This window comes from Crinia signifera, chromosome 3 (assembly GCF_055691185.1).
Source record: "Crinia signifera chromosome 3, ASM5569118v1, whole genome shotgun sequence".
NCBI classification, from domain to species: Eukaryota; Metazoa; Chordata; class Amphibia; order Anura; family Myobatrachidae; genus Crinia; species Crinia signifera.
Genome location: NC_139219.1, coordinates 312769917 through 312796079, shown reverse-complemented (window position 1 = coordinate 312796079; position 26163 = coordinate 312769917). Strand labels below are relative to the sequence as shown.

The 26163-nt window shown below is 48.5% G+C and overlaps 2 protein-coding genes and 1 non-coding gene across 5 annotated transcripts in view; 2 read left to right on the top strand and 1 right to left on the bottom strand.

Annotated features, from left to right (window-relative positions):
- Nucleotides 1–26163, bottom strand: part of EVA1A (eva-1 homolog A, regulator of programmed cell death) — a 313736-nt gene that overhangs the window by 180922 nt on the left and 106651 nt on the right. For all 3 annotated transcript variants that reach the window (XM_083178648.1, XM_083178647.1, XM_083178646.1), the window contains 3 exons: nucleotides 15913–16036; nucleotides 12653–12805; nucleotides 8037–8180 (listed from right to left, as the gene is read on the bottom strand). In XM_083178648.1, coding sequence (XP_083034774.1) covers nucleotides 8037–8180; nucleotides 12653–12805; nucleotides 15913–16036 — 421 coding nt within the window. The remainder of the gene's footprint in view (nucleotides 1–8036; nucleotides 8181–12652; nucleotides 12806–15912; nucleotides 16037–26163) is intronic.
- Nucleotides 19610–19695, top strand: TRNAR-UCU (transfer RNA arginine (anticodon UCU)). The gene is given in 2 exon segments: nucleotides 19610–19646; nucleotides 19660–19695. It is a non-coding gene; the product is annotated as a tRNA-Arg (tRNA).
- On the top strand, nucleotides 24278–26038 carry LOC146062431 (serine/threonine-protein kinase SBK1-like). The gene is made up of 3 exons (XM_083174576.1): nucleotides 24278–24395; nucleotides 24715–24917; nucleotides 25259–26038. Exons 1-3 carry the CDS (start codon nucleotides 24278–24280, stop codon nucleotides 26036–26038), a joined length of 1101 nt encoding a protein of 366 aa, XP_083030702.1.

The window sequence follows — 26163 nt, the reverse complement described above, 5'->3', positions numbered from 1 at the left end:
AATACTATACGAATTCGGGTAATATAGGGGAGATCAGAAAGGCTCGCCCCCATACCCCCAGCCCACATGCTTCCAATAATAATGGCTTGCACAATAGAGTATCGGCTTCCGGGCTTATGGGAACTGAGCGCTGCTCTGCCGGTGAGGACGCAGGTGTCTTTGATCTGTGCTACACTGACTTTGCAATGCAAACAACGCTTGTGTGACTCACAGGAGAACAGAGCGGAAAGGCCGGAGGATGGGAGAACAGCAGCCGCTGCTACGGTACCACGTCATTAAATGCCCACATGTGTTACAAATGCACCAATTAAATCAGAATAAAAGTTGCAGCTTGTAGAATGGGCCTGATTCAGGTTGGATCACTAAGCAGCGACCGTCGAATGATTTCTCCGGCCTTTGGAACTAAAAGTCAGTCTAAACTGAAATTCTCCTGCAGATCGCTGAAGAAAGGGACGGTCATTGACGTCATGTGATGCCAGCCGCCCGCCCTGAGAATGCATCGGCCCGTCTGCGCCCCCAGGGTCCACGAGTCTGTGCGTAACCCAGAACCTACTCTATCTGTGTTCAATATAAACAGGCTGATCGAGGCCAGAGCTGATGTCACAGACCCTCCCTGGACACGCCTACATTTTCCCTGACACTCCCAGATAATGGCCAGTTACCACCCCCAAATGCCGGTTTCCTGTCAATCAAACTGTGGACGACTTGTGATTTGAAAAGAAACGCAGAATTTTGCCGCAGTTTGGCTGTGCGTATGCGTACTGCGGTCTGTACGCGCGCGCACTCATTCTATTATTGACCACGTGCAAAATTCAGCTCTGAATAATCCCCATTGATACTTTCCCCGCAATAATCAATTCTCATCGATGAGTGGTTGCCGATCCAGCGTAGATGTAGAATATCTATCTCCATTGTCCGCCCCTATCCAGAAGGTAGGGGTCATTATTAAAAGGCAATAAAATAAAAAACATGGGCTATAGATTATAACGCAGAACTAATAATACAATGTTCTAGCTCACTGAAATCAGTTTGCTTAGCCAACTAATTATCAAGCCATATGTCGCATGCGTCCCCGTTCCCGGCTGCTGCGAGGGGGGCTGAGTTGGAATGGAACCACACATCGGACCCAAGGGGGGTCTCAAACACATCTGATTTGAGCCGATATCTCAGCCCAATCCCATACCTCCCAACTTTCAGGGAGACGAAGGCGGGACAGAGGGATGTGCACCGCAGGGGCGCCGAAAGAATGTCGGGGACGCTCCTCTCCCGCGTTTTGCCGCTATGGGGGCATGACCCAGAGGCTCTGTGAGCCTCTAGCCATGCCCCAGCCCCCTGGCTGCGGGAATAGACGCTGTGCGCGTGCGCACAGCGTTTATTCACCGCTGCTCAGCAGCCGACGGGGAACCCCAACAGCCCCCCCCCCCCCTTGCCGCGGGACACTGCCGGCAGCGGGAGGGACGGGGAATGTCCCCGAAAACCGGGACATTCCCGCGGTTTTCAGGACTGTTGGGAGGTATGCAGTCCGTCTGGATTGGGTGAAATTAGCCCACATCGGACTAGTGTATGGGCACCTTAAGATTCGGGTGGGATGTGTTCAAACCAAAAAGTGAATTTCAGTGTAAAAATAGAGTTAACATCTGTGGGCATGCAAAAGCAGCCAGTATTTACCCTGCACAGAAACAATATAAATGTATTCGCTTCCACTGCAAACAACATGGTTTGTTCCAGGAACGAAATGACTCGCTTTTTTGCTTTATTGAATCTGACCCATTCATGGGCCATCACCGCTGACCTGCAACCTGTGATTACAATATTCTAATGAATTAAAGTTTAGTTTACAACACACAAACAAAGACATCCTGTGCGACCAATCCCTGCTGTATGCCACCCACGACTGGAGCTGGATATACAGAGTGGCTGCCGAGATTGACAGTTCGAGGGAAACGCGAGGGGGTCGTGTCCATCAGAACCGCACCAAAAGCAACTTTACACTAAAGTGCCTAATGCAGTCTCTTCAGTTGTGTATGTTTTCCGTTATAAAAACACAGGTCAGACATGGGCGGCACCGCCTGCCCGACATCCCCCGCCCGTATACACCGCAATGCTTACATGCTGATCGAAACCTTTAAACAAGAAGATCAGGCAAACGGGTTTATAACACAAACTCGTCATAGCAAACAGCTTGTCGCCAGGCTAATGTGCAGAGTCCATCTCCTATTCCAGCTCACTACCCGCAGCACCCACATGACTCAGACAAATGTGTGTATATATGAACATGATCCAATTACCTAAACAGCCTCAGATAATTGACTGTGTAGACTATTCATTCAGTGGCGAATTATCTGTCAGCTCTACAAGCAGTTCCAAGTGCTTCCCTTTCATGCTGGGAAAGTGGAGAGCAGGGCCTGGCTTCACTCAGCGGGACGGAGAACAGAAGAGCGGGCGGACTAATAAGCCTGCGGCTGCTCAGCGTCACACAGCGACTCCAGTCCTACACTATAAGTACATCCCTACTGAGCACACCAAGCAACTACATAGGGAATTTAGGGGGTATTCTGGTACGTTCGCTCGGATGCAAATTCGCATCCTTGCCAGTTAACCAGATCCCGCCTTGTGAGTGGTGGTACGTCGGACAAACTTTCGCGTGGCGCGTACGTTTGCACTGGCTGCGAATGGATGTTTCACAAAAACATCCATTGGCATGCCGCTGGGACCCTCCCGCGTCTTTCTATGGTCGCTGACCATTGAAAGATGTGGACAGGACCGGCGCCACCACTAGGCAGATTTGCTGGAGGGCGGCACTTTGTATGGAAGCGGCAGCCGCTGCACCCACCGTGGAGCCAGATTAGCAGCGCCCACAGCAAACCCCCCCCCCCCCCAATGAAGACTGGGTCAGAGGTGACCAACTGTCTCCTAACCACCTCCCCTACACTCGCAGTGGGACGGTCACACCCCTGCCCCCCGTGGATCACAGCATACATTGCGCGCATCCCCCCTCCCCCCGTGGAGCCAGGCGATTGGTGTCAGCACCCCCTCCCGTGAACCAGGTCGGAGCGGGTGTTGAGCGGAGGGGAGCGGGAGAGCAGTGGGGTGTCCAGGGCCACCTCCGCCCCTTCCCCCCCTGTGATCGGTGTCAGCAACCCAGCCCCAGATCTATTTTGCATAATTGTCCATTCTGCACTAGGGGCCCGATTCAAACTGGCCAGCAAAAATGCGGAAATCGCTATTCAGCAGTATCCCCAGCATGTGCGCAGGTGAACGCAGTTTCAGACCCAGCGACGGGAATTTGTGGGACAACTTATGCGTGGGGGGGGGAGAGGATTGCCGTGGTGGTTCTGTGATGTCACAGCAGCTGCTGCAGCCAAAAAACAAAGCACTCTCACTTTAGCGATGCGACTGCCGCCATGGGTCGTCGTTTTGCAAAGTTTCTGAATCAGGACCAAGTTACAGACTTGCGTCAACATTGTGAGATTACGCATTGCTGTAAGTGATACATCGTATGCAAAGTGACCGCATGCGATGTATCGTATGCGAGCTAGCCCCCAGGGAGCCGCCAAGGTAGCACAAAGGAGGCTGTATGCGATACCTCGGCCTTTAAAAGCTGATTGGTTGGCATTTTCCCCATGCTTTGATACATCTCCTCCAGTGCATTGTAGTAGAACTGATAACAGATTGGAGCTCCGCCAGCCGGCCCTGTGGTAAGCCGACACAGAGGACAGCCTTGCAATGGTCTCGCCAGGATATAATTAGTGTTTTCTAATCTCCTAGAGGACTAAAACATTCCAAAGAGCAGTGTTTATGGGCCCTCAGGGCGTTTTTGGTCAACGTTGGCTGTAAATATACAACTGAGTGTGTCATGATAAATTAACATTTCCTGACTCAATAGTATGTACATGCTAAATGCAGACTATTTACCAAGGTTCGGGCTTGGCAGAGTGAATACAAGTGATTTCTCTAGAGTTTAGTAAATGGGACTGAAATGGGTCACTTCCAGCAAACAGAATAAGAATACAATGTATCATTAAGTCGCTGTTTAATGTTATTATGCAAAATCTAGACACAACTGTTCAGCGCTGTGCAGAATCTGTTATGATTATTATTATTTACTATTATTTATATAGCGCCACAAGGGATCAGCAGCGACCAATTACAGAGTACATAAACAAATAAACAAACACAGTGATGTAAGTAGTGTACACACGGTGCGATTTACTTTCTATTTAATCCCAATTCAAACCATGTGTACATGGGTAGGGGTCATTGGGTCGACATGGTTTAGGTCAACACTTGAACTAGGTCAACATGGCTAATGTCAACAGTGTTGTAAGGTCGACACAAGCATTAGGTAGAGGATGGATAGGTCAACAGTTAAATGTCGACATGAGTTTTTACCTTTTTTTGTCCCGAAAGTTGATATAGTTGACATGGACACCATCAAAGTGTACCTCGTGCGCTCGCAATACTCCCTCTGCACCCTAGCGGATGGTAGGGCATGAAATACCACCTGTCGGCATACTCATGTCAACCTTTTGACTGTCGACCTAGCCATTGTTGACCTAATACTTGCATCAACTTCCAACCCTGTCGACCTTAGCCATGCAGTATACCCACATCGCTGCATCAGCGGAGGACCCTGGAATAAGTATCAGCGTGGCAGAAAAGCGCAAGATTTAGTGTCATGGAAGATGGTCTGCCTGACTAGCGATGGTGCGTGCTCCCGCATCATCACTAGCAAGGTGGGCCGTCGGCTGGTTTTTCAGCCATCATCGCTAGGTGTGTACGTCTGGCTGACCCTCTGCTCCCTCCCACTCTCCCCTGCTCCCCGGCCCTGCACCAGACGGAGCATACTCAATTAATTAAAATCGTTGAGAAGGCGCTCTCGACCAGCAGTCAGGTGAGGTGTCAGGTGGTCACTGTGCGGTATTGCCCCCCTTTGCCAGGACGGCTGGTGAGTTCCGACTCAGCGAGGGGACGTTGGACACTTCCTAGAAGTGTCCTCGCCATGCCATAGAAGGGCTGTACCTTACTATAGGGGGTGTTATCGGATTGAGGAGTTTCAGTCGCTTCCATGATTAACACCCTTGACTGGGGCTGGTCTCAACACTCAAGTGCTTTGTTTGCCATCCCTTAGACAAATAAGGGTCATATCACTTCAATAAATATATATGACCTGTTTAAACTTACGCAGTTGTTGTCCATGTCGTTATTTATAGAATAAGGTGTCTGTGTGAGTTACTTCTAGGCAATTAAGAGTTAAGTAAAGGTATAGGCCAAGCACTATAATTCATTAGGCGTCTTAGAAGCAGATAATGAGATGACAAGGACTGGCCTGGGACTGCAGGCAGGAGAATAATTAGGGAGGGGGCACTTTCACTGTACATAAGAGACAAGCCCAGCCTGAGGTGTTACAGAAGTGATAGCAATCAAACCTGAGCGAAAGGGAGTTTTTGAAGAGGGTGAGAATGCGTAATGCGACATAGGAGGACAATAGAACAGGGCAACGTTTGGGAAAAAACAGCTTACAGATATATCAGGGAGGACAAAAGGAAAGACAACAATGAAGGAAGGTAGACTTAAGGCCGCCATACACTATGCGATTTGGGCCCGATTTGACCCGATTCGGAGGAATCGGGCCGTGAAATCGGGCCAAATCGCATGTGCAGACATCCCATCCGACCCGATGCGCGGTCCCGTGCGCATCGGGTCGGATTCGGGAGGTCGGACGGGCTGCACATAAGATTTGTTAGGGCAGGGGACGCAGCGTATAGTACGTGCGGTGGAGGGAGCCGAGCGGGGGACTGTAAGCAGGGAGCCGGGCTAGAGAGGCAGTGGGCTCACTATCCTGGGCGGGGGGGGAATGCCGCAAATAGATACTTCCAGGCGGTGAACGCCGCAAGGGGATCAGAGACAGAGACCGGGTAGCGTAGGGGAAGCCGGGCACATAGAAATGAATGGACAGCCAGTAATTGGCTGAGAGCTCTCTGACTGAGAGAGCTCTCAGCCAATCACTGACTGTTAATTCATTTCTATGTCCGCCCGCTGCTGCCCGGCTTCCCCTACGCTACCCGGTCTCTGCTCTCTGGTCCCCTCGCGGAGTTCACCGCCTGGACCAGTGCGCCCACTGCCTCCCCTGCCTGGCTCCCTGCTTGCAGTCCCCCGCTCGGCATCTGGCTCCCTCCACCGCAGGTACTACAGGCTGCGTCCGCTGCCTGCTTGCAGCCCCCATGCCCTGCTCAGCTCCCGGCTTCCGCTGACAGCAGCTCCCCGGGGCGACTGCATGTGATAAATCGCATGCGATTTATCATATGCAAAACCTGGCACATCAAGTGCCAAATCGTATGTGACCCCCCAGGGGAGTTGTCAGTAGATTAGGTCGGACTTGTCCTTCGGACAAGTCGGCCTAATGTATGGGGGCCTTAATGGTTGGAACAGCCCAGGTTTCAAGGAAAACCATGTTTCAGCACATATAGCTAAAGCAAATCTACTGTTGCTGAATCCCCCCTCCTCCTCCCGTGTGCAGTGCTGCGTAAGCTGAGATTTACTCTGCGCTGCGATGGCAGCGGGGAAATCTGGACCGCTGATGATGTCAGCCCACTCCCTCCCAACGGCCAGGAGCCTCCTGTGTTTTCTGGGGCACACCCAGAAAACTCTGGCATTACGCCCCCAAACGACCGACGTTTGTCAATCAACTTGCGAACGGCCAGCGATGGCTAACTATCGCTGGCTGTTTTCGCAAGGACGTCTCGCGCATGCGCACTGCATACCGAGCGCATGTGCACTTATAATCTAACTCTCCCTGCACATGTTACACCTGCTCCCCCTGCAGTGCACATGGTTGTGTCCATTTGAGAAGGAATTTGCCTTTGCGAGTGAATCAGAATAAGGGCCAATATCACGTGTTCATCACAACATTACTAACAGAAAGCATTATTTGACGCTTACAAACAATATACAGGAATTGATCAATATACAAAAAATATATTTGTTCTACAGACACCAAAACTCTGTAATGCGGTCTGGTCACAAAGGTATAAAACACCCTCCAGTCACAGAGGGGTCAGGAGACATGTGTATGTGCTGGGACCGATCACACATGTGTGTACATTATGGGACGTGGCAGGATTCTGTCTACTGTATATTAGGTTTCATTATGGCAGCGCAGACATATTTCTCTGTAAGTACAGGAACCTCCTGCTGAAATCGATCCCCGTTCAGCTCCTACTCACAGCACACCAAGCCCGGCCAGAAAGGGTGTAAGTAAGTATGTTGTTAACATGATACTCTGACAGCTGCACGGGATCTCTGTGCAACTAAGAGCTGATCAATTTGTCACAGGAATAACTCAGCAGAAGCCGAAGCAATGGGGAACATTTATCACATTGGGCCTGGTACAGAGGTGTATTCATATCACACTATGTTTGTGTACCCACACGCCTCCTGCCGGCTTCTCAGATCCGCTGGACTGACCCCCAAGGACTGACCTCCCCCATCCCCATTTTCTGGGACGCTGCCTATAGCCTCCACTGCTCTGACTCAAAATGACCACTGTCTGACAATCAGGACACTGCGACCAATCTTGCAAAACGAGATCTGCCCATCTGCAGCGCAGCATCAGCAAAGATCTCAGGCCATCGGAGATGTCGTCGTAAACCATCGGGGCTGCGTACATTTCTGTTGTTCACTAAAGCCGTATATATTGCAGTGAGTTGGTAAGCATGTTTGGGGCTATGTATTAATGGTGAGACAACAGGACACAAACTCTGATAAGAGACTGTGCCAGCGAGAGGTAATAATAGGAGAGGGATCCAATAAAGAATAAAACTGGTGACCCAACAATGATATACAGACCCCCAAATCTGACACGTGAGGCTACACATTATACATACATAAAGGTTAGTGATAGGGGCTGATTCTCCATCCTTCAGTGAAAAGCTACAACAAAGCAACAGTCAATGGTATAGCACTGATAGGAAATGAGAGTTCACTGAGCAGGTGACGGCACAACACTGCAGAGGCAGAAAGAAACAGGGACTCACCACAAGTGTAGATGACATTAAGGTGCTTGCGGACTCCCGGGTAACAAGGGTCTCCGAACTCATAGGTGCTGGCATAGATGCTGCAGCTCCTCTTGCCTTGGCAACGCTTGGTCATGAGTGGAAGGGATGAAGTGGACTGGCATTCTGAGGGCAGTAATAGATATACACCCGGTTACAGTGTACCAGCAGGCAAAATACGATATCTTACCGCTTACTTGCTGACATTCTATACAATACAGCGATAACCGGCATTACTCTAGGCAAGTGGGGTCTGGGGGCAGCCTTCTGGGCACTCCCAAAGAGCAGGCAGGTATGCTTAATATATAAAATACAGGGCACCAAATAACTCATTCTTGTTCTAACCAACGGTACTTGGCCATGACATCGCCTGGTCTTACTGAGCAGGAGATGTTCTTATCGCAGCTGTGTTGCTAAACTGATGGAATTTGACGATAGAGAACAGTTTTCACACTTTGTACAATGAGATGGACGGAGGAGGTCATTACAGAGGTTAGGAGCAGCTTGGGGATATATCCTGAGTGTGGGTGTGAGTGGTGGCCAGGGAAGGGGAGGTGGCAATCCTTAGAACGAAGCGTGTAGGCGGGAGTATATGGCGGGCCTGAAATATAGGGTGATAGGGTGGTGCAGTGAGGTTGAAAGTTTGTAGGCGAGAAGGAGCTTGAGTCTGATGCAGGGATATGCAGTGCAGTGATGAGTGGTGCAGGGATACAGTGCAGTGATGAGTGGTGCAGGGATACAGTGCAGTGAGGAGTGGTACAGGGGGATGCAGTGCAGGGATGAGTGATATAAAGAACCAGTGCAGTGATGAGTGGTACAGGGATGCAGTGTAGGGATGAGTGATATAAAGATCCAGTGCAGGGATGAGTGGTATAAAGATCCAGTGCAGTGATTAATGGTACAGGGAAACAGTGCAGTGATGCATGGTACACAGGGATGCAGTGCATGTACAGTATGATTAGTACAGGGATGCAGTGCAGTGATGAGGGGTACAGGGATGCAGTGTAGTGATGATGGGTACATGGATGCAGTGCAGTGATGAGGGGTACAGGGATGCAGTGCAGTGATGAGTGGTACAGGGATACAGTGCAGTGATCAGTGGTAAAGGGATACAGTGCAGTGATGAGGGGTACAGGGATGCAGTGCAGTGATGAGGGGTACAGGGATGCAGTGTAGTGATGAGGGGTACATGGATGCAGTGCAGTGATGAGGGGTACAGGGGTGCAGTGCAGTGATGAGAAGTACAGGGATACAGTGCAGTGATGAGTGGTACAGGGATGCAGTGCAGTGATAAGTGGTACAGGGATGCAGTGCAGGGATGAGTGGTCTAAAGATCTAGTGCAGTGATGAGTGGTACAAGGATACAGTGCAGGGATGAGTAGTCTAAAGATCCAGTGCAGTGATGAGTGGTACAAGGATGCAGTGCAGGGATGAGTGGTATAAAGATCAAGTGCAGGGATGGGTGGTATAACGATCACGTGCAGTGATGACTGGTATAAAGATCCAGTGCAATGATGAATGGTACAGGGATGTAGTGCAGTGAGGAGTGGTACAGGGATGCAGTGCAGTTATAAGTGGTAAAGGGATGCAGTGCAGTGATGAGGGGTATAGGAATGCAGTGCAGTGATGAGTGTTATAAAGATCGAGTGCAGTGATGAGTGGTACAAGGATGCAGTGCAGGGAAGAGTGGTATAAATAGCCAGTGCAGTGATGAATGGTACAGGGATGCAGTGCAGTGATGAGGGATACAGGGATGCAGTGCAGTGATGAGGGATACAGGGATGCAGTGGAGTGATGAGTGGCACAGGCATGCAGTGCCGTGATGAGTGGTACAGGGATAGAGTGCAGAGATTAGTGGTACAGGGATGCAGTGCAGTGATGAGGTATGCAGTACAGTGATGAGTGGCACAGGCATGCAGTGCAGTGATGAGTGTTACAGGGATGCAGTGCAGTGATGAGGGGTACAGGGATACAGTGCAGTGATGAGTGGTACAGGGATACAGTGCAGTGATGAGGGTACAGGGATGCAGTGCAGTGATGAGTGATACAGGTATGCAGTGCAGTGATGAGGGGTACAGGGATGCAGTGTAGTGATGAGGCGTACAGGGATGCAGTGCAGTGATGAGTGGTACAGGGATACAGTGCAGTGATTAGTGGTAATGGGATACAGTGCAATGATTAGTGGTACAGGGATGCAGTGCAGTGATGAGGGGTACAGGGATGCAGGGTACAGGGATGAGGGTACAGGGATGCAGTGCAGTGATGAGGGGTTACAGGGATGCAGTGTAGTGATGAGTGGTACAGGGATGCAGTGCAGTGATGAGTGGTACAGGGATGCAGTGTAGTGATGAGGGGTACAGGGATGCAGTGTAGTGATGAGGGGTACATGGATGCAGTGCAGTGATGAGGGGTACAGGGATGCAGTGCAGTGATGAGGGGTACAGGGGTGCAGTGCAGTGATGATTGGTACAGGGATGCAGTGCAGTGATGAGGGGTACAGGGATGCAGTGCAGTGATGAGTAGTACAGGGATGAAGTGCAGTGATGAGGGGTACAGGGATGCAGTGCAGTGATGAGGGTACAGGGATGCAGTGCAGTGATGAGGGGTACAGGGATGCAGTGCAGTGATGAGGGGTACAGGGATGCAGTGCAGTAATGAGGGGTACAGGGATGCAGTGCAGTGATGAGGGGTACAGGGATGCAGTGCAGTAATGAGTGGTACAGGGATGCAGTGCAGTGATGAGGGATACAGTGCAGTGATGAGTGGTACAGGGATGCAGTGCAGTGATGAGTGGTACAGGGATGCAGTGCAGTGATGAGGGATACAGTGCAGTGATGAGTGGTACAGGGATGCAGTGCAGTGATGAGTGGTACAGGGATGCAGTGCAGTGATGAGGGGTACATGGATGCAGTGCAGTTATGAGGGGTACAGGGATACAGTGCAGTGATGAGTGGTACAGGGATGCAGTGCAGTGATGAGTGGTACAGGGATACAGTGCAGTGATGAGTGGTACATGGATACAGTGCAGTGATGAGGGATACAGGGATGCAGTGATGAGTGGTACAGTGATGCAGTGCAGGGATGAGGGGTACAGGGATGCAGTGCAGTGATGAGTGGTACATGGATACAGTGCAGTGATGAGGGATACAGGGATGCAGTGCAGTGATGAGTGGTACAGGGATGCAGTGCAGTGATGAGGGATACAGGGATGCAGTGCAGTGATGAGTGGTACAGGGATACAGTGCAGTGATGAGTGGTACATGGATACAGTGCAGTGATGAGGGATACAGGGATGCAGTGCAGTGATGAGTGGTACAGTGATGCAGTGCAGGGATGAGGGGTACAGGGATGCAGTGCAGTGATGAGTGGTACATGGATACAGTGCAGTGATGAGGGATACAGGGATGCAGTGCAGTGATGAGTGGTACAGGGATGCAGTGCAGTGATAAGTGCTTTGATTCTGATATTGCAGAGGTGGAAACAGCAGTACTGAGACAAAGTACTATATGGGGGGGGGGGGGGGGGGGACTCAGGAGACATCTAGGCACTGAACTGGGGGAAAGAGGAAGGGGAAGATATTGCCGTCAGAACATATTATATGGAAGCTATTACATTTGGCCCATGGATTTATTTGAGCCAAATTGGACTGAAGCAAACCACTTGGCCACACAGTTTGCGCTTATATGGACTGACTTAATGAAGAAAATGGGGGCAGCAGGGTGGCATAGTGGTAAGCACTGAAGGCTCACAGCACTGAGCTCAACTCCCGATCCTCCAGGCGCTCCTCTCACAATGGGATACGGTCATTGGGTCACCAGCGTGATGGTAGACAAGCATTAGGTCGACATGCATTTAGGTCGACATGACTTAAGGTAGACATGCAGGAAGGTCGACATGGGTTAGGTTGACAGGGTCATTAGGTTGACAGGATAATTCGGTCGACATGGGTAAGGTCGACAGGGTCATTAAGTAGACATGGGTTTTTTTACTGTTTTTTTTGTAAAAATGTGCCGACGGGTGGTATTTCATGCCCTACCATCCACTAGGGCGTGGTGGGAGAATAAACTAGTGTGCGGAGCATGGCGAGCGCAGAGAGCCATGCGAGGGGACGCGGTGCTATGTTTTAGTATTTATGTTGACTGTGTTGACATTCCGGTAAAAAAAAAAAAAAAAAATCTTTAAAAAACCATTTCGACTTTTTCAATGTCGACCTTACCCATGTCGACCGAATGACCCTGTCTACTTAAAGTCACGTCTACCTTCCTGCATGTCAACCTTTACTCATGTCGACCTAAGTGCATGTCGACCTAATGACTGTCTAACAACTTGCTGGTGACCAACAGACCCACACCCCTTACACAACCCTGTCCTTTCCCTGCCTGTGTGGACAACAGAAAAGGTTAGACCCTGTCTTTTGGTATGGGCATGGTATGTGCGGAGTTTGTATATTCTCCCTGTGCTTGCGTGGATTTACTCCGGGCACTACGGTTTCCTCCCACATTCCAAAAATATACTGGAAGGTTAACTGGATTCCAACTAAAATTGGGTGTGGATCAGTTGGCCAGTGTAAGAGATCCAGGTCTCTGGTGTGTACTCACCGACTGAAGGAATGCCCAGATTCAGAAACGGACACTCCAGGTTGCCACCCTGGAGTCGTCCAAATGTAGCTGAGTAGATAGCAATGACAGTGTTCTTCTTACAGGTCAGCCGCAAGCGGTCATCTTCACAGGCCACCTTGCTCTTGTACTCATCTGCAAGCACAAACCATAGATATTGCAGCCATCCACACTGGACTCATGAACATTGCTGTAACCACAGTGAGCAGGGAGAGAGCTGTAACCACAGTGAGCAGGCAGAGTGCTGTAACCACAGTGAGCAGGGAGAGTGCTGTAACCACAGTGAGCAGGGAGAGTGCTGTAATCACAGTGAGCAGGGAGAGTGCTGTGACCACAGTAAGCAGGGAGAGTGCTGTGACTACAGTGAGCAGGGAGAGTGCTGTGACCACAGTGAGCAGAGAGAGTGTTGTAAGTAGAGAGAGTGCTGTAACCACAGTGAGCAGGGAGAGTGCTGTGACCACAGTGAGCAGAGAGAGTGTTGTAAATAGGGAGAGTGCTGTAACCACAGTGAGCAGGGAGAGTGCTGTAACCACAGTGAACAGGGAGAGTGCTGTAACAACAGTAAGTAGGTAGAGTGCTTTAACCCCAGTGAGCAAGGAGAATGCCATAACCACAGTGAGCAGAGAGAGAGTGCTATAACCACAGTGAGTAGGGAGAGTGCTGTAACCACAGTTCGTAGGGAGAGTGCTGTAACCACAGTGAGTAGGAAGCGTGCTGTAACCAGAGTGAGTAGGGAGAGTGCTGTAACCAGAGTGAGTAGGGAGAGTGCTGTAACCACAGTGAGTAGTTAGAGTGCTGTAACCACAGTGTGTAGGGAGAGTGCTGTAACCACAGTGAGTAGAGAGAGTGCTGTTACCACAGTGAGTAGGGATAGTGCTGTACCCACTGTGAGTAGGGAGAGTGTTGTAACCACTGTGAGTAGGGAGAGTGCTGTTACCACAGTGAGAAGGGAGAGTGCTGTAACCACAGTGAGCAGGGAAAGTACTGTAACCACAGTGAGTAGGGAGAGTGCTGTAACCACAGTGAGCAGGGAGAGTGCTATAACCACAGTGAGTAGGGAGAGTTCTGTACCCACAGTGGGTAGGGAGAGTTTTGTAACCACTGTGAGAAGGGAGAGTGCTGTTACCACAGTGAGCAGGGAGAGTGCTGTAACCACAGTGAGCAGGGAAAGTGCTGTAACCACAGTGAGAAGGCAGAGTGCTGTAACCAAAATGAGCAGGGAGAGTGCTGTAACCAAAGTGAGCAGAGAGAGAGAGAGTGCTGTAACCAAAGTGAACAGGGAGAGTGCTGTAACAACAGTAAGTATGGAGAATGCCATAACCCCAGTGAGCAGGGTGAATACCATAACCACAGTGAGCAGGGAGAGTGCTGTAACCACAATGAGTAGGGAGAGTGCTGTCACCACAGTGAGCTGGAAGAGTGCTGTAACCAGAGTGAGTAGGGAGAGTGCAGTAACCACTGTGAGCAGGGAGAGTGCTGTGACCACAGTGAGTAGGAAGAACGCTGTAACCAGGGTGAGTAGAGTGCTGTAACCACAGTGAGCAGGGAGAGTGCTGTAACCACTGTGAGTAGGGAGAGTGCTGTAACCACAGTGAGCAGGGAGAGTGCTGTAACCACTGTGAGTAGGGATAGTGCTGTAACCACAGTGAGCAGGGAGAGTGCTGTAACCACAGTGAGTAGGGAGAGTGCTGTAACCACAGTGAGCAGGGAGAGTGCTGTAACCACAGTGAGTAGGGATAGTGCTGTAACCACAGTGAGCAGGGAGAGTGCTGTGACCACAGTGAGTAGGGAGAGTGCTGTAACCAGAGTGAGTAGGGAGAGTGCTGTGACCACAGTGAGCAGGGAGAGTGCGTGCTGTAACCAGAGTGAGTAGGGAGAGTGCTGTAGCCAGAGTGAATAGGGAGAGTGCTGTAACCAGAGTGAGTAGGGAGAGTGCTGTAACCACAATAAGTAGAAAGAGCTTTTGCATTGTAAAACTGAAAATGTTGTCCGGCTACACAAACGAAGGTACTTGTGGATTATCACGGCTCCCATCGCATGCCAAATGTAGTGGCATGCGATGGCATGCGATTTGATACGATTTTTGCAGTTTTTAGGCATTTTTTTCAAAAATCGCATGCAATCGCATCACATGCAATCGCATCGCATGCAATCGCATACGATTTTTAACAGAAAAGCATCCAAATGTATTGAAAGTAGTATGAAACATGTTCAATGGCCCCCAAATGGCATTTTTGAGGCTGTACCACCCCCACTATCAACGCGAACCCGAAGCGTGGCGAGCGCAGCGAGCCCGCGAGGGGCGGCGGTACGCGTCCTACGACCTTTTCATACCCCCACTATCCACGTCGGTGTGGAGTTTAGTGGAGTGTGGACGCGGACACCTGTGAAGCCCGCGAAGGGACGCGGATACCTGTGAAGGTATCCGCGTCCCCTCGCGGGGCTCGCCACGCTTCGGGCTCGGTGGCTCACTACGCTCGCCAGACTTTCTATTCTCAACTCCACGCCGACGTGGATAGTGGGGGTATGAAAAGGTCGTAGGACGCGTACCGGTTCGCGTTGATAGTGGGGGTGGTACAGCCTCAAAAATGCCATTTGGGGGCCATTGAACATGTTTCATACTAATTTCAATACATTTGGATGCTTTTCTGTTAAAAATCGTATGCGATCGCATGCGATCAAATCGCATGCAATGCGATCGCATGCGATTTTTTCATGTACGATGGCCATCGTGGGAGCCGTGATACTCCACAAGTACCCAAACGAATAATGCAGAACATCATGCCAATATGACTCACGTAATAAGCCAATACTATAACAGATCTTAACCACTCCCAAATACACAAACTCCCAACATGACTTCCTCCACCTGGTACAAAATGTTTTACACCTACATTTCCACTTCATTTACTACTGCAGGTACAAGGGAGTGAGGGAAGGAGTCAGGGAGGGAAAGAAGGAAGTTTTGGGAGCATGACAATTTTGATCACAAATGTATTATCACCAGGACTGTGGGACATAAGAAAATACAATTTTGTGTTTCCGGCACCATACGTTCAGTGTATGTTGAACAAGGGCGACATATAAAATCCAGATTGTGACTCCCGGTGGTAAGTACTGGGCACTGGCTTGTGACAACCCTCCAGCAGTATGACCACCATACCCGGTCTTTAATGTTACTCGTTGATACAGGGGTAATGCAGGGAACAAACACTGTAAATCTCTGAGCTTCGTGTACTTACTTGGCCTGCATTTGTACCACACAACCAAATACTTGCTGGTCCCCGGACACGGATCCGACCCAAACAAACGGCTATTGACACGGAGCTGGCAGTTCCTCCGGTCCTGGCACTCATCCAGCACTTTCTACAGAGGTGCACAAAACACAGCACTTTAGTAGTTGTAACAAAGTCAGACATGAATGATTCATTGCTGCAATGGTGAGAACAAATGGTGGGGAATGTATAACATAACACTGCAATAATAATGTGCACATCTGATGACCAGTAACGGCTTGATGAGATTTGATTGGTCTATACTAACGGCACAACAGGTACATTTAGTATATAGCGGACTCATCATGTACATTTATTTTTTTTAATGCACCACTTATGCCCTAATAGTCTCTCACTGGCGTCCCTGCTGAAAATACATTTAGATGTGTAAATCTCAGCTTCTGCTGTGAAAATGCTCGGTAGGGAATGATGAGTGAGTGCTTGGATAAGAGGGAGCAAATATAAACTCCTGGGGAGTGAGAGATTGCTGAAGCTTCACACAGGAGTTTGTGGTACTAGCTAGGGAGTTTCCGGAATGAGGCTTAGGGTGGAGGGCGGAGCTTAGGCCATTTTGGTGTAAATTTCCTAAAATGGGAGATCTATTGAAGATGAGATGTTTTACAATTAGATTAATGTAAAGAAATCCCATCTAGGGTGGCCAATCCCGGGATCAGGATCGGTGGGATCCTGGGATTTGGCCCCAAAAACGCCGGGATTTCGGGATTAGACTGCGCATGTGCAGTCTAATGCCGGGCAGCGTCTGAGCACACGCTCAGACGCTGCCAGGCTTCTCCCGGTACCCGGCAGAGCAGCACTGCGCAGCGTAACCTCTCAGCGTGACAAGATCAAAGGTCACGCTGCGCAGGCAGGTAGAAGTCACGCCCGGCAGTATGAAGCCACCCGCCCACCCAACTGGCCAGCGCGCCAGCCAGCAGCATGAACCACCGGTCCCCCCACCAAGCAACGCGGCTCCTGGCTCCCACCGCCCACCCAACCGGCAACTAACCCGGCAACCCAGCTGCACCTGCAAATGTAAGGAAATGCGGGGAAGTCAGGGCTTCTTTTTTATTAGGAAAGCCAATCCCGGGAATCCCGGGATTGAGCATTTTTCAATCCCGAATCCCGGGATTGGCTTCCCTAATCCCATTTTTGTAAATTTACCCTTTCATGTCTTGGATTGGTTATGTTCTGCCTATTTTCCCTGGATAGCCTGCCCTTTCCCCACCCTCCCTCAGTCACCATTTCCCCAATTTTTTTTTTGCCGGTTGAGGTTTGTCAGCCTATATGTGGCGGGAAAGAATGACATTACAGTGGTTATTGTCCTGCTTTATGGAGGTGCGCTGCAGCTCCTACATGACATTTTAAAAAACAGCCTGTGACATGGCAGTTATGAGCTGATTGGCTGGCTGTTTATCTCTCTCCATTTTATCACTTTTTAAAGCTTGCTACATCTGGCCCTTAGTAACTATGGCATAGTAGAAACACAAATAGCCCAAGACATTTATAAACATAAAATGAACTGGTGTAATCTTTTACTCGACAAATCACCAGTATTCATAACGCACAATCGTGTGTAGCATAAATACTGTGTAAATGGACGATACACCTTTAAAAAAGATGCTTACACACTAGACGACATGCAAAGGATGCGATGTTGTCAATGATTTCCCTTGAACTCTCGTACAAATGAAATTGGGCCTAATTCAGACCTGATCACGGGGAAAATTTGTTCTCAAAATGGCCAAAACCCTGCTGCATTGCAGGTGGGGCAGATGTAACATGTGCAGAGAGAGTTAGAGTTGGGTGGGGGTGTGTTAAAACTTAAATCTGAATTGCAGTGTAAACATAAAGCAGCCAGTATTTACCCTGCACAGAAACAAAATAACTCACCACTTATGTTACATTAAGGGTGGATCATTAGGTCGACACACTCAAAAAGACGACATGTCTTAGGTTGACACACTCAAAAAGTTGACACACATATTACATCGATACACAGATTAGGTTGACATGGTTTTTTCACTTCTTTTTGTCCCAAATGTCGACACAATCACCGCTGTTGTACCGCATCCCCTCCCATGGCTCGCCACGCTCGCCATGCTTCGGGCTTGGCGCCTCGCTGGGCTCGGAACACCATTATCTATTATGTTCTCCCACCACACCCTAGTGGATGGCAGGGCAGGAAATACCGCCTGTCGGCACATGTCGGGAGGACAAGGCTGACATCACAAAACCCGGCCCAAATTCATGCAAATATATGCGGGGAGGGGTAGGGCTAGAATGGCGCGATTCGATGATCTGCAGGGAGGGGGCGGGGCTAAAATTATGTGATTCGTGTCATTTTAATCCTGTCCCCTCCCCGCAAATTCTGGAATTTGTGTCAGCGGGTCCAGGGGGTGAAGGGGCTTTGAGGAAAATGCGGGAGACTTGCCAACCTTCTTGAAGGGGGGGGGGGGGGTCCGGGAGGGGGACAAGATTTTTAAGAGCCTCCGAGCCATTCCGGGAGGATGATCAAGTATGGATTCTAGGATATTGTGTAAGCGATCTGTCTAGATCGCTTAGAAATGAAGCACAAATTGCTCAGTGTGTACACACCATAGCGATAAAGACGCGCGGTCCTGCGCATTGCTATCTCCGGCTCTTAGGCCTTATTCTAGTTCACTCTTAGAGGCAAATTCCTTCTGTGCAGAGAGAATTAGATTTGGGTGGGGTTTTTCTTCAAAGTGAGATCTATATTGCAGTGTAAACATAAAGCAGCCAGTATTTTCCCTGCACAGAAACAAAATAACTCACTCAAAGCTAAATCTCTCTGCACATGTTACATCTGCCCCCCTGCAGTGCACATGGTTTTGTCCAGCTAAGAAGGAATTTGCATCAAAGAGTGAACTAGAATAAGGCCCATTGTGTGCGTGCAGTCACAATCTAGTGAGTTCATATCACAAGGTATGTACAGAATGAGCGGTTGCGATCTACTATTTAGTCATTTTTCTTGCCATCAGGCCCTTATTCAGATCTGATCGCAGTACAAATTTGTTTGGAAAATGGGCAAAACCATGTGCAGTGCAGGTGGGGCAGATGTAACATGTATAGAGAGTTAGATTTGTGTGAGTTATTTTGTATCTGTGCAGGGTAAATACTGGCTGCATTATTTTTACACTGCCATTTAGATTTCAGTTTCAACACACACCACCCAAATTTAACTCTCTCTGCACATGTTACATCTGCCCCACCTGCAGTGCACATGGTTTTGCCCATTTTGAGAACAAATTTGTTCTACGATCAGATCTGAATAAGGGCCAAAATCGCTTACCACAAAAGGTTAGCACAAATCCCAACGTGTGTAAGCCCCTTATGATTGTTTTGATATCTTCTAGAAAGTCTTGTGGATAACTCATATATATATATATATATACACTTAAGCACAGTATTGTATTGTAGTTGGTTTACAATATATGTATATGAGAAGATTACTATTCTGTTCATATATAAGCAGTTTTGTAGCCTGTATGGAGCTTGTACAGACGTAGCCTAAGGCAGGGGGTGTAAGCTCAGCTGTCACTCAGAGCTGTGTCCTGCACGAGTCTCAGTTTCCCCTCCTGCTGCTGGCTGACACAGGACTCCGTATGCAGCACTACACAGGGACTGCCGGAGTCATGCAACAGGTGGCTCTGTGGCGCAATGGATAGCGCATTGGACTTCTAGTGTAATGGAGACATTCAAAGGTTGTGGGTTCGAGTCCCACCAGAGTCGTATTTTACATTTTTCATTAACATCTGCAAAGACGAATAAACATTTATACAAATATTCCGTAGTGAACGATGGATATAATGTTTGCTGTGTAAATGTCATGTAATGATCTCATTCTGAGCTAGTAAAGTCCCACCCCCCCCCCCCCCCCACACAAAAAAAGCGCCTATATTTCACCCATGAGCATGCGCAGACCCGCACAATCGGTAACGGGGATGAAATCGGCCACCGAACGAAGGGATCTGAATCAGGCTCATATTAATAAGTTCTGCAGAATTTCTCTTGTGCCCGTGAATCACGTTACCCAGCATGCAGTGTGTTATCAGTTCAGATTTATTTTATTCTAAAGGTATTGTGTGTTATCGTACGATGGTGAGCCTGTTATGAAGGGTTTCGGAGATATTCATCATGCTTGTTATCACCCGTCCTCATGTACTGGTATGGATTGCATGGTAGACCTAAAGATGGTCGACACCACTAGGTCGACATACTGAAAGGTCGACAGGGGTCTAGGTCGACATGGCATAAGGCATCAACAGGTCGTTAGGTCGACACAAGCATTAGGTCAACATGGTCTTGATCGACAGTCAAAAAGTCGACATGGGGTTTTTCACCGTTTTTTTTTTTACTGGAATGTCGACATAATCGACATGGAAACAGTTTTAAGTGCACCATGTCCCCTCGCATGACTCGCTGTGCTCACAACACTATTTCATTCTCCAACCACACCGTAGTGGATGGTAGGGCATGAAATACCACCTGTCGGCACATGTCGGCGCAAAAAAACAGTGAAAACCCCAATGTCGATCATTTGACTGTCGACCTAGACTATGTCGACCTATTGCTTATGTCGACCTTAGGACCTGTCGACCTTGTGCCATGTCGACCTAGACCCCTGTCGACCCCCCATTATGTCGACCTAGTGGTGTCGACCATTTTTAGGCCAACAAACAATATCCCGATGTACTGTGGGGGTGTTGAAGTTCTTAAGGTGACTGCCAGATGGCTGTGCCAATGTAACTTGCTGATGGAACCATTACTTTATGTACATTGTGCTGCAGCGCCAGCTGGGCAGCCTAAAGCCAAAGTCTCCTCCACACGCCACAAGCATTAGACCCTACATATACTATGTTTTAAATTGCGCGCCTGGCTCTTACCTAATGTATGAACGGTCAGCATCACTGACCGTTCTGCCCCCTGCAGCTATCGACTTCTACAGCTGCAGGTGGCGATGCCCTATTCCCACAGCAGGTACAGCGCGGTCCCTGCTGCAGGCTCTGAGCTGCGCTGGAGGTCTCGTGTGAGTAGCGAGATCGCGCGCATGCCCAGTCCAGCCGGCCGGGGGGAAGGAGACAGCGCGTCAGTGTTAACTGATGCGCTATCAGCAAGTGGAGGCATCGCCGGAGGGGGGAGTTAGCGCTCCCCCGCTTAGGCAGGCAAGATGTTACATACATCTTGTTGGTCTCCCCTCCTGCTTCGCCGCCTCATTAGTAAGGCGAAGCAGGAAGTGTTATAGCAGTGCGAGAAGCCCCACTATAATAAATGTACCCCTGTGTGTGATGCGGCTGCATGCCTCCCAACTGCACCGATTTTCGGGGATCATCATCCCATGACTCCAAATGGTAACTAGATGCCAGTGAGTGCAAGTTAGAGAGCAGTATACTAACGATAGTTTAATGCTTGAGTCTGGGAGGGAAGAACACTGTATCACACTCGCACACACTCGGAGATGTACAGAGCTGAGTGACTGTAGGCTGCACATCCGTCACGGGTGCGCTGCGCACACACAGCAGTACACTATTCATGATGGAAAGCTGAAAGCCTTCAAGTTGACTGTGAACCCCATCCGCCCCCACCCGATGAACCCAGCGCCCCAGGAGGACCCCCAAGGAGGAGGTATGGAAGAGGTATAGAAATTGTTGGCAGCAGCGGTAGACCTCAGTCCAGAGAGGACCCAACTTCGGCCCCAGGCGGGTTTTCTTTCTGTCTGTGCGGCGGCTAACTAATCGCAGACCTCTGCAACTTCGCTGAATCAGGCCCTATACACCAGGAGGACACATGTAAAATTACCAGCAGTACGGTCCATGCTACATGTACACATACACAATTATATTCTTATGTATACCTCTTATACGGCGCTGGGTACACCTTTTGGCACCTACTATAGCAAATAAGATAATAATAATTATTATTATAATGCAAGGACTGTGTATATATTCTATATTATTTAATGTTATTATAGCTAACATAACGGTTACAGCCGGATACAATAGTGTCAATACAGGTATAACATTTAGATATTGTAATGAACAAGTATATATACATTGAAATTAAACTACTTGTTGGTGGAATGCACATTTACCTTTCTATACATAAGGTGACCTACAGTAAATTCTATGTACAAGTAAATATATGAAATAAGCTTCTGTTTTGAGCATAACGAAGGAAAGATTGGATCATGTACAAAGCTCTCAAAACTTGTGTGTAATTTACATTAAGCACTTTGTATATTGTGTGATTGATTGTGAAGGACTGTATGTTTGTGTGATTGTAAAGGACTGTATGTTTGTTTGATTGTAAAGGACTGTTGATAATAATACTTAGACCCCGCCCAGCCCACCAATGTGATCTGAATGTGTCCACACCTCCTGCAATCATAATGGAGTCTTCATGAATGGATGTGATCTCTGTGATACAATGATTTGCATTTGCATAGAGGTTCATAGTCTTCCAATTCTGGGAGGGGAGACCCCTCATCCCCCTGGCTGGACTCCCCATATAAGGCAGATCTAGTTGATGCTCTTCAGTCATATATTTCTGAGGAACTGACCGCTAAGGACCATCCCCGGAGAGTTGGACATATTGTACACTTGGCAGATTCCACCCAACTTCCCCCGAGACTCCTAGGAAGCGGCTCCCCTCAAACTCCTCTCCGCCTGATGCTCCACTGCTTGGGTAAGGTCACGCTCATATTCTGATGTTCCACCTCCATCATATTGTTGGGTATACTGTTTAAAATATGTCCATTTAGTTACACTAGGCATGGCCACACTGTGGCCCTCCAGCTGTTGTGATACTACACATCCCAGCATGCCTTGCCATAGTTGTAGTATTCCCTAATACCAAAACGGTGGCAAGGCATGATGGGACTTGTAGTTTCACAACAGCTGGAGTGCCATAGTTTGGCCATGCCTGAGTTACACTGTGCTATAAGCTAGTGTTATATTGCTGGCGCTGGCTGTAGCCAGATGGTGATAATCATTAGTATACCCCTCACCAGCACTGAGGATAATAGGGGGAAATTTACTAAATTTTCTAAAAATGAAAAGAGTTGATGTTGTCATAGCAACCAATCAGAATCTGTCTATCATTTTGTAGGATGATTTACAGAAATAATAGTTAGAATCGTATTAGTTGCTATGGGCAACATCCCTACTTTATATTTACCCCATAGAATTTGGAGGTTAATCCATTCTCCATGGATTCAACATTTATTGGTACTTGTGTAGTTTCATGGCGGCACCTTACCCTACGCTGTCAGTGTAGTGTCCCTGCGGCAGCCCTGCGTAGTCAGCATAGTGTCCCTGCGGCAGCCCTGCGTAGTTAGCATAGTGTCCCCGCGGCAGTGCTGCGTAGTCAGCATAGTGAATACACGTCAAGTAATACGCGTAATATATGTCAAGTAATACGCGTCCGCTCGCCATGCTTGGGGCTCGTTTCACGCACGCGCTCGCCGCGCTTGGGGCTCGGTTGCTCACTGCGCTCGCCACACTTTATAAAATCAACTCCACGCCGACGTGGATAGTGGGGGTATGAACAGGTCGGGAGGACACGTACCGCGTCCCCTCGAGGGGCACGCTACGCTCGCCACAATTCGGGCTGGCGTGGATAGTGGGGGTGTTTCAGGAACACATTCGCACCTGTCATGTCAGGCAGGTTAAAAATGGTCAATGGTTCCCACACAATGTAATAAGCGCTGACACAACACTGCGAGAACATGATGCTGATTCTGACAGGGACACTACGCTGACTACGTAATTGCCGCCGTGAAACTACACAAGTGCCCATTTATTTTATTTTAAAAAACAAACAAACCTTTGTGTGCTTTTTAGAAGCCGCGGGTTTTGGGCATTCTTTGTGCTGTGACTTTTATTTATTACTAGTTAAAATCCTGTCACCATAACGGCTTCTGCAATGTACTTTCACTTTAAGCTGTGACAGTTTTTTCTTTTACTTTGAGTGGTGACAGTTTTTAGCCTACAAACTCTCCACCCCCATCCCCAGTCCCTAAATGCTCCTTCCGCCAATCTCTGTCTTCACATCTCCCTCTCTCCATATTCAGCAAGTTGGAACAGATCAGTATTCCTGCAAAAATTGCTTTCACTTTCTGTTAAGGAGTAATTTGGTCTGTCTAGTGGTCATTAGCAGTACTTCACCTCATAGAGGTTAGGAATAGTTAACATTTTATATACATATGAGTTACATAATTTTCACATATTTTCTCAAAAACTATTTCATGTCTTGTATTTACAGGTCCAGTCTCATCTGCAAATAAAGGACTTGTACTGTCATCTTCTAGAGTAAGATGGAAGCCACTCAGGATTTTCAGATCCAGAGGGTCCTGGAAGATGACTTTCAAGTTTTAAAAAACCTTGGCCAAGGGACTTATGGCAAAGTTGTGATGGCCCGGGATAGAGGAACAGGTAAAAGTCCAAAGTCCTACATTGGTGGTTCTAGCAAGGTTTCATTGATGAGCACAGGCAAAGTTTGTTCCATAGTATATTTAAAAAGAAGTGTGACAACACATTTTTGGATTTCATAGTCTAGAAGATAATGAGTGTGTCCTGCAGACCCTACCGCTAGGGGATACCTACACGAATGCATGAAAAGCAAACTTTGTGTGTTTGGGGGGGTTATAGGCCACTAAAGTCATTTTATGGGAACTTGGTGTCATTTACAATAGATCTGACTCTTCTTTGAATTAATCCTTGTGCATAATTATCTTTTTGTTGCCCGATATAGGTAAAACGGTTGCCCTAAAGCTAGTCAGGAAGAACCGATCCACAGAGACGGCGTTCTTCCATGAGCTCTGCGTGTCCATCTACCTCTCCCTCCATGAAGGCATCATCTCTACTCTGCCCACCTTCTTTCATTCTGCAGACCACTACGTTTTGATCCAGGAGCTGGCTCCCGCCGGTTCGCTCCATCCCCTTATTAAGCGTGGAGTAAGTAAAAAAAAAAAAAAATTGTAACATTCGGCCAATGGCATCATTTTAAACACTTGCCCCTTGAGAATCCTGCAATGAAGATGGCTGCCGAAACTGCCCCAAAACTGGCCGCCAGCTCTAGTGTGCAGACTTGCAATGCACGGCGTCAGGCAGAGGAGGTGGTCCGAACAGAGGAGGCTGCAAACAGGCCTCCTTCTCTCTTAAAGTGTCCCGCATCATTGCCAGCGCCGGGGTGGATGGCTTGCCATAGCATCCAGCTAATTGTCTTATAAAGAAGACCACACGGTTTGCTTTCCCTGCCATATATTCCACTAAAATATTGTTTATTACATTTTCAGGTTGGCCTTCCAGAAGTGATGGTGAAGCGTTGTGCGGTGCAGCTGATCAGAGCTCTAGAATATATGCACAGTAAAGCACTGGTGCACAGAGACCTGAAGCCAGATAACATCCTACTAATGGACAAAGAATGCCACCACATTAAGCTGAGTGATTTTGGATTAACTCAGCTGGCAGGCACCCTTGTTCCATCTATGTCGCCCATCATACCCTACATGTCATCAGAACTCTGTGAGTTGAAACAAGGTGAATTCCTATTCTTGGATGCTAGTGTTGATGTCTGGGCCCTTGGTGTGCTGCTTTTTGTCGCATTCACTGGAAACTATCCATGGAAAAGGGCTGTGGCTGAAGATCCACATTTCCAGGAGTTCATCTCCTGGCAAAGTGCCGTACAACACATTCCACCTCCAGCATGCTGGCAGAAATTCAGTAGGAAGGCGCTGAATTTTTTCCACATCCTGCTCTCCAAAGATCCCACCAATAGGACTCCAGTCGGTGTGGTCTTGAATCATCTTGACTTCCAATGGGGAGTTGAGGAAATTCCTCAGGAAAACAGAGAGGTTGTGGTTGAAGAAGATATTGAAATGGAAGACTATGAGGGTCACATCATCGTAATAGAGGCACCAGATGAATATATTATTGTGGAAAACCTCAGTGATGTGGACTATATCATTGTGGACTATACCTCAGGAGACTCGTTTTCTTATTACAGCACATCAACGTTGATGCTCTTGACAGACAACAGCAGCTTCAACCTGGGCCCTGAGGTAGAGGTTGTCTGATCTGAATAGTTTAAGAGATGGTGGTAGATGAATATCCACCGGGGAAAGTACAATGCAAGCAATATAGCTATACTAGTGTAAGCCTACTGGAAGTGTTGATGTGACTACATACTCTAGAATTAGCC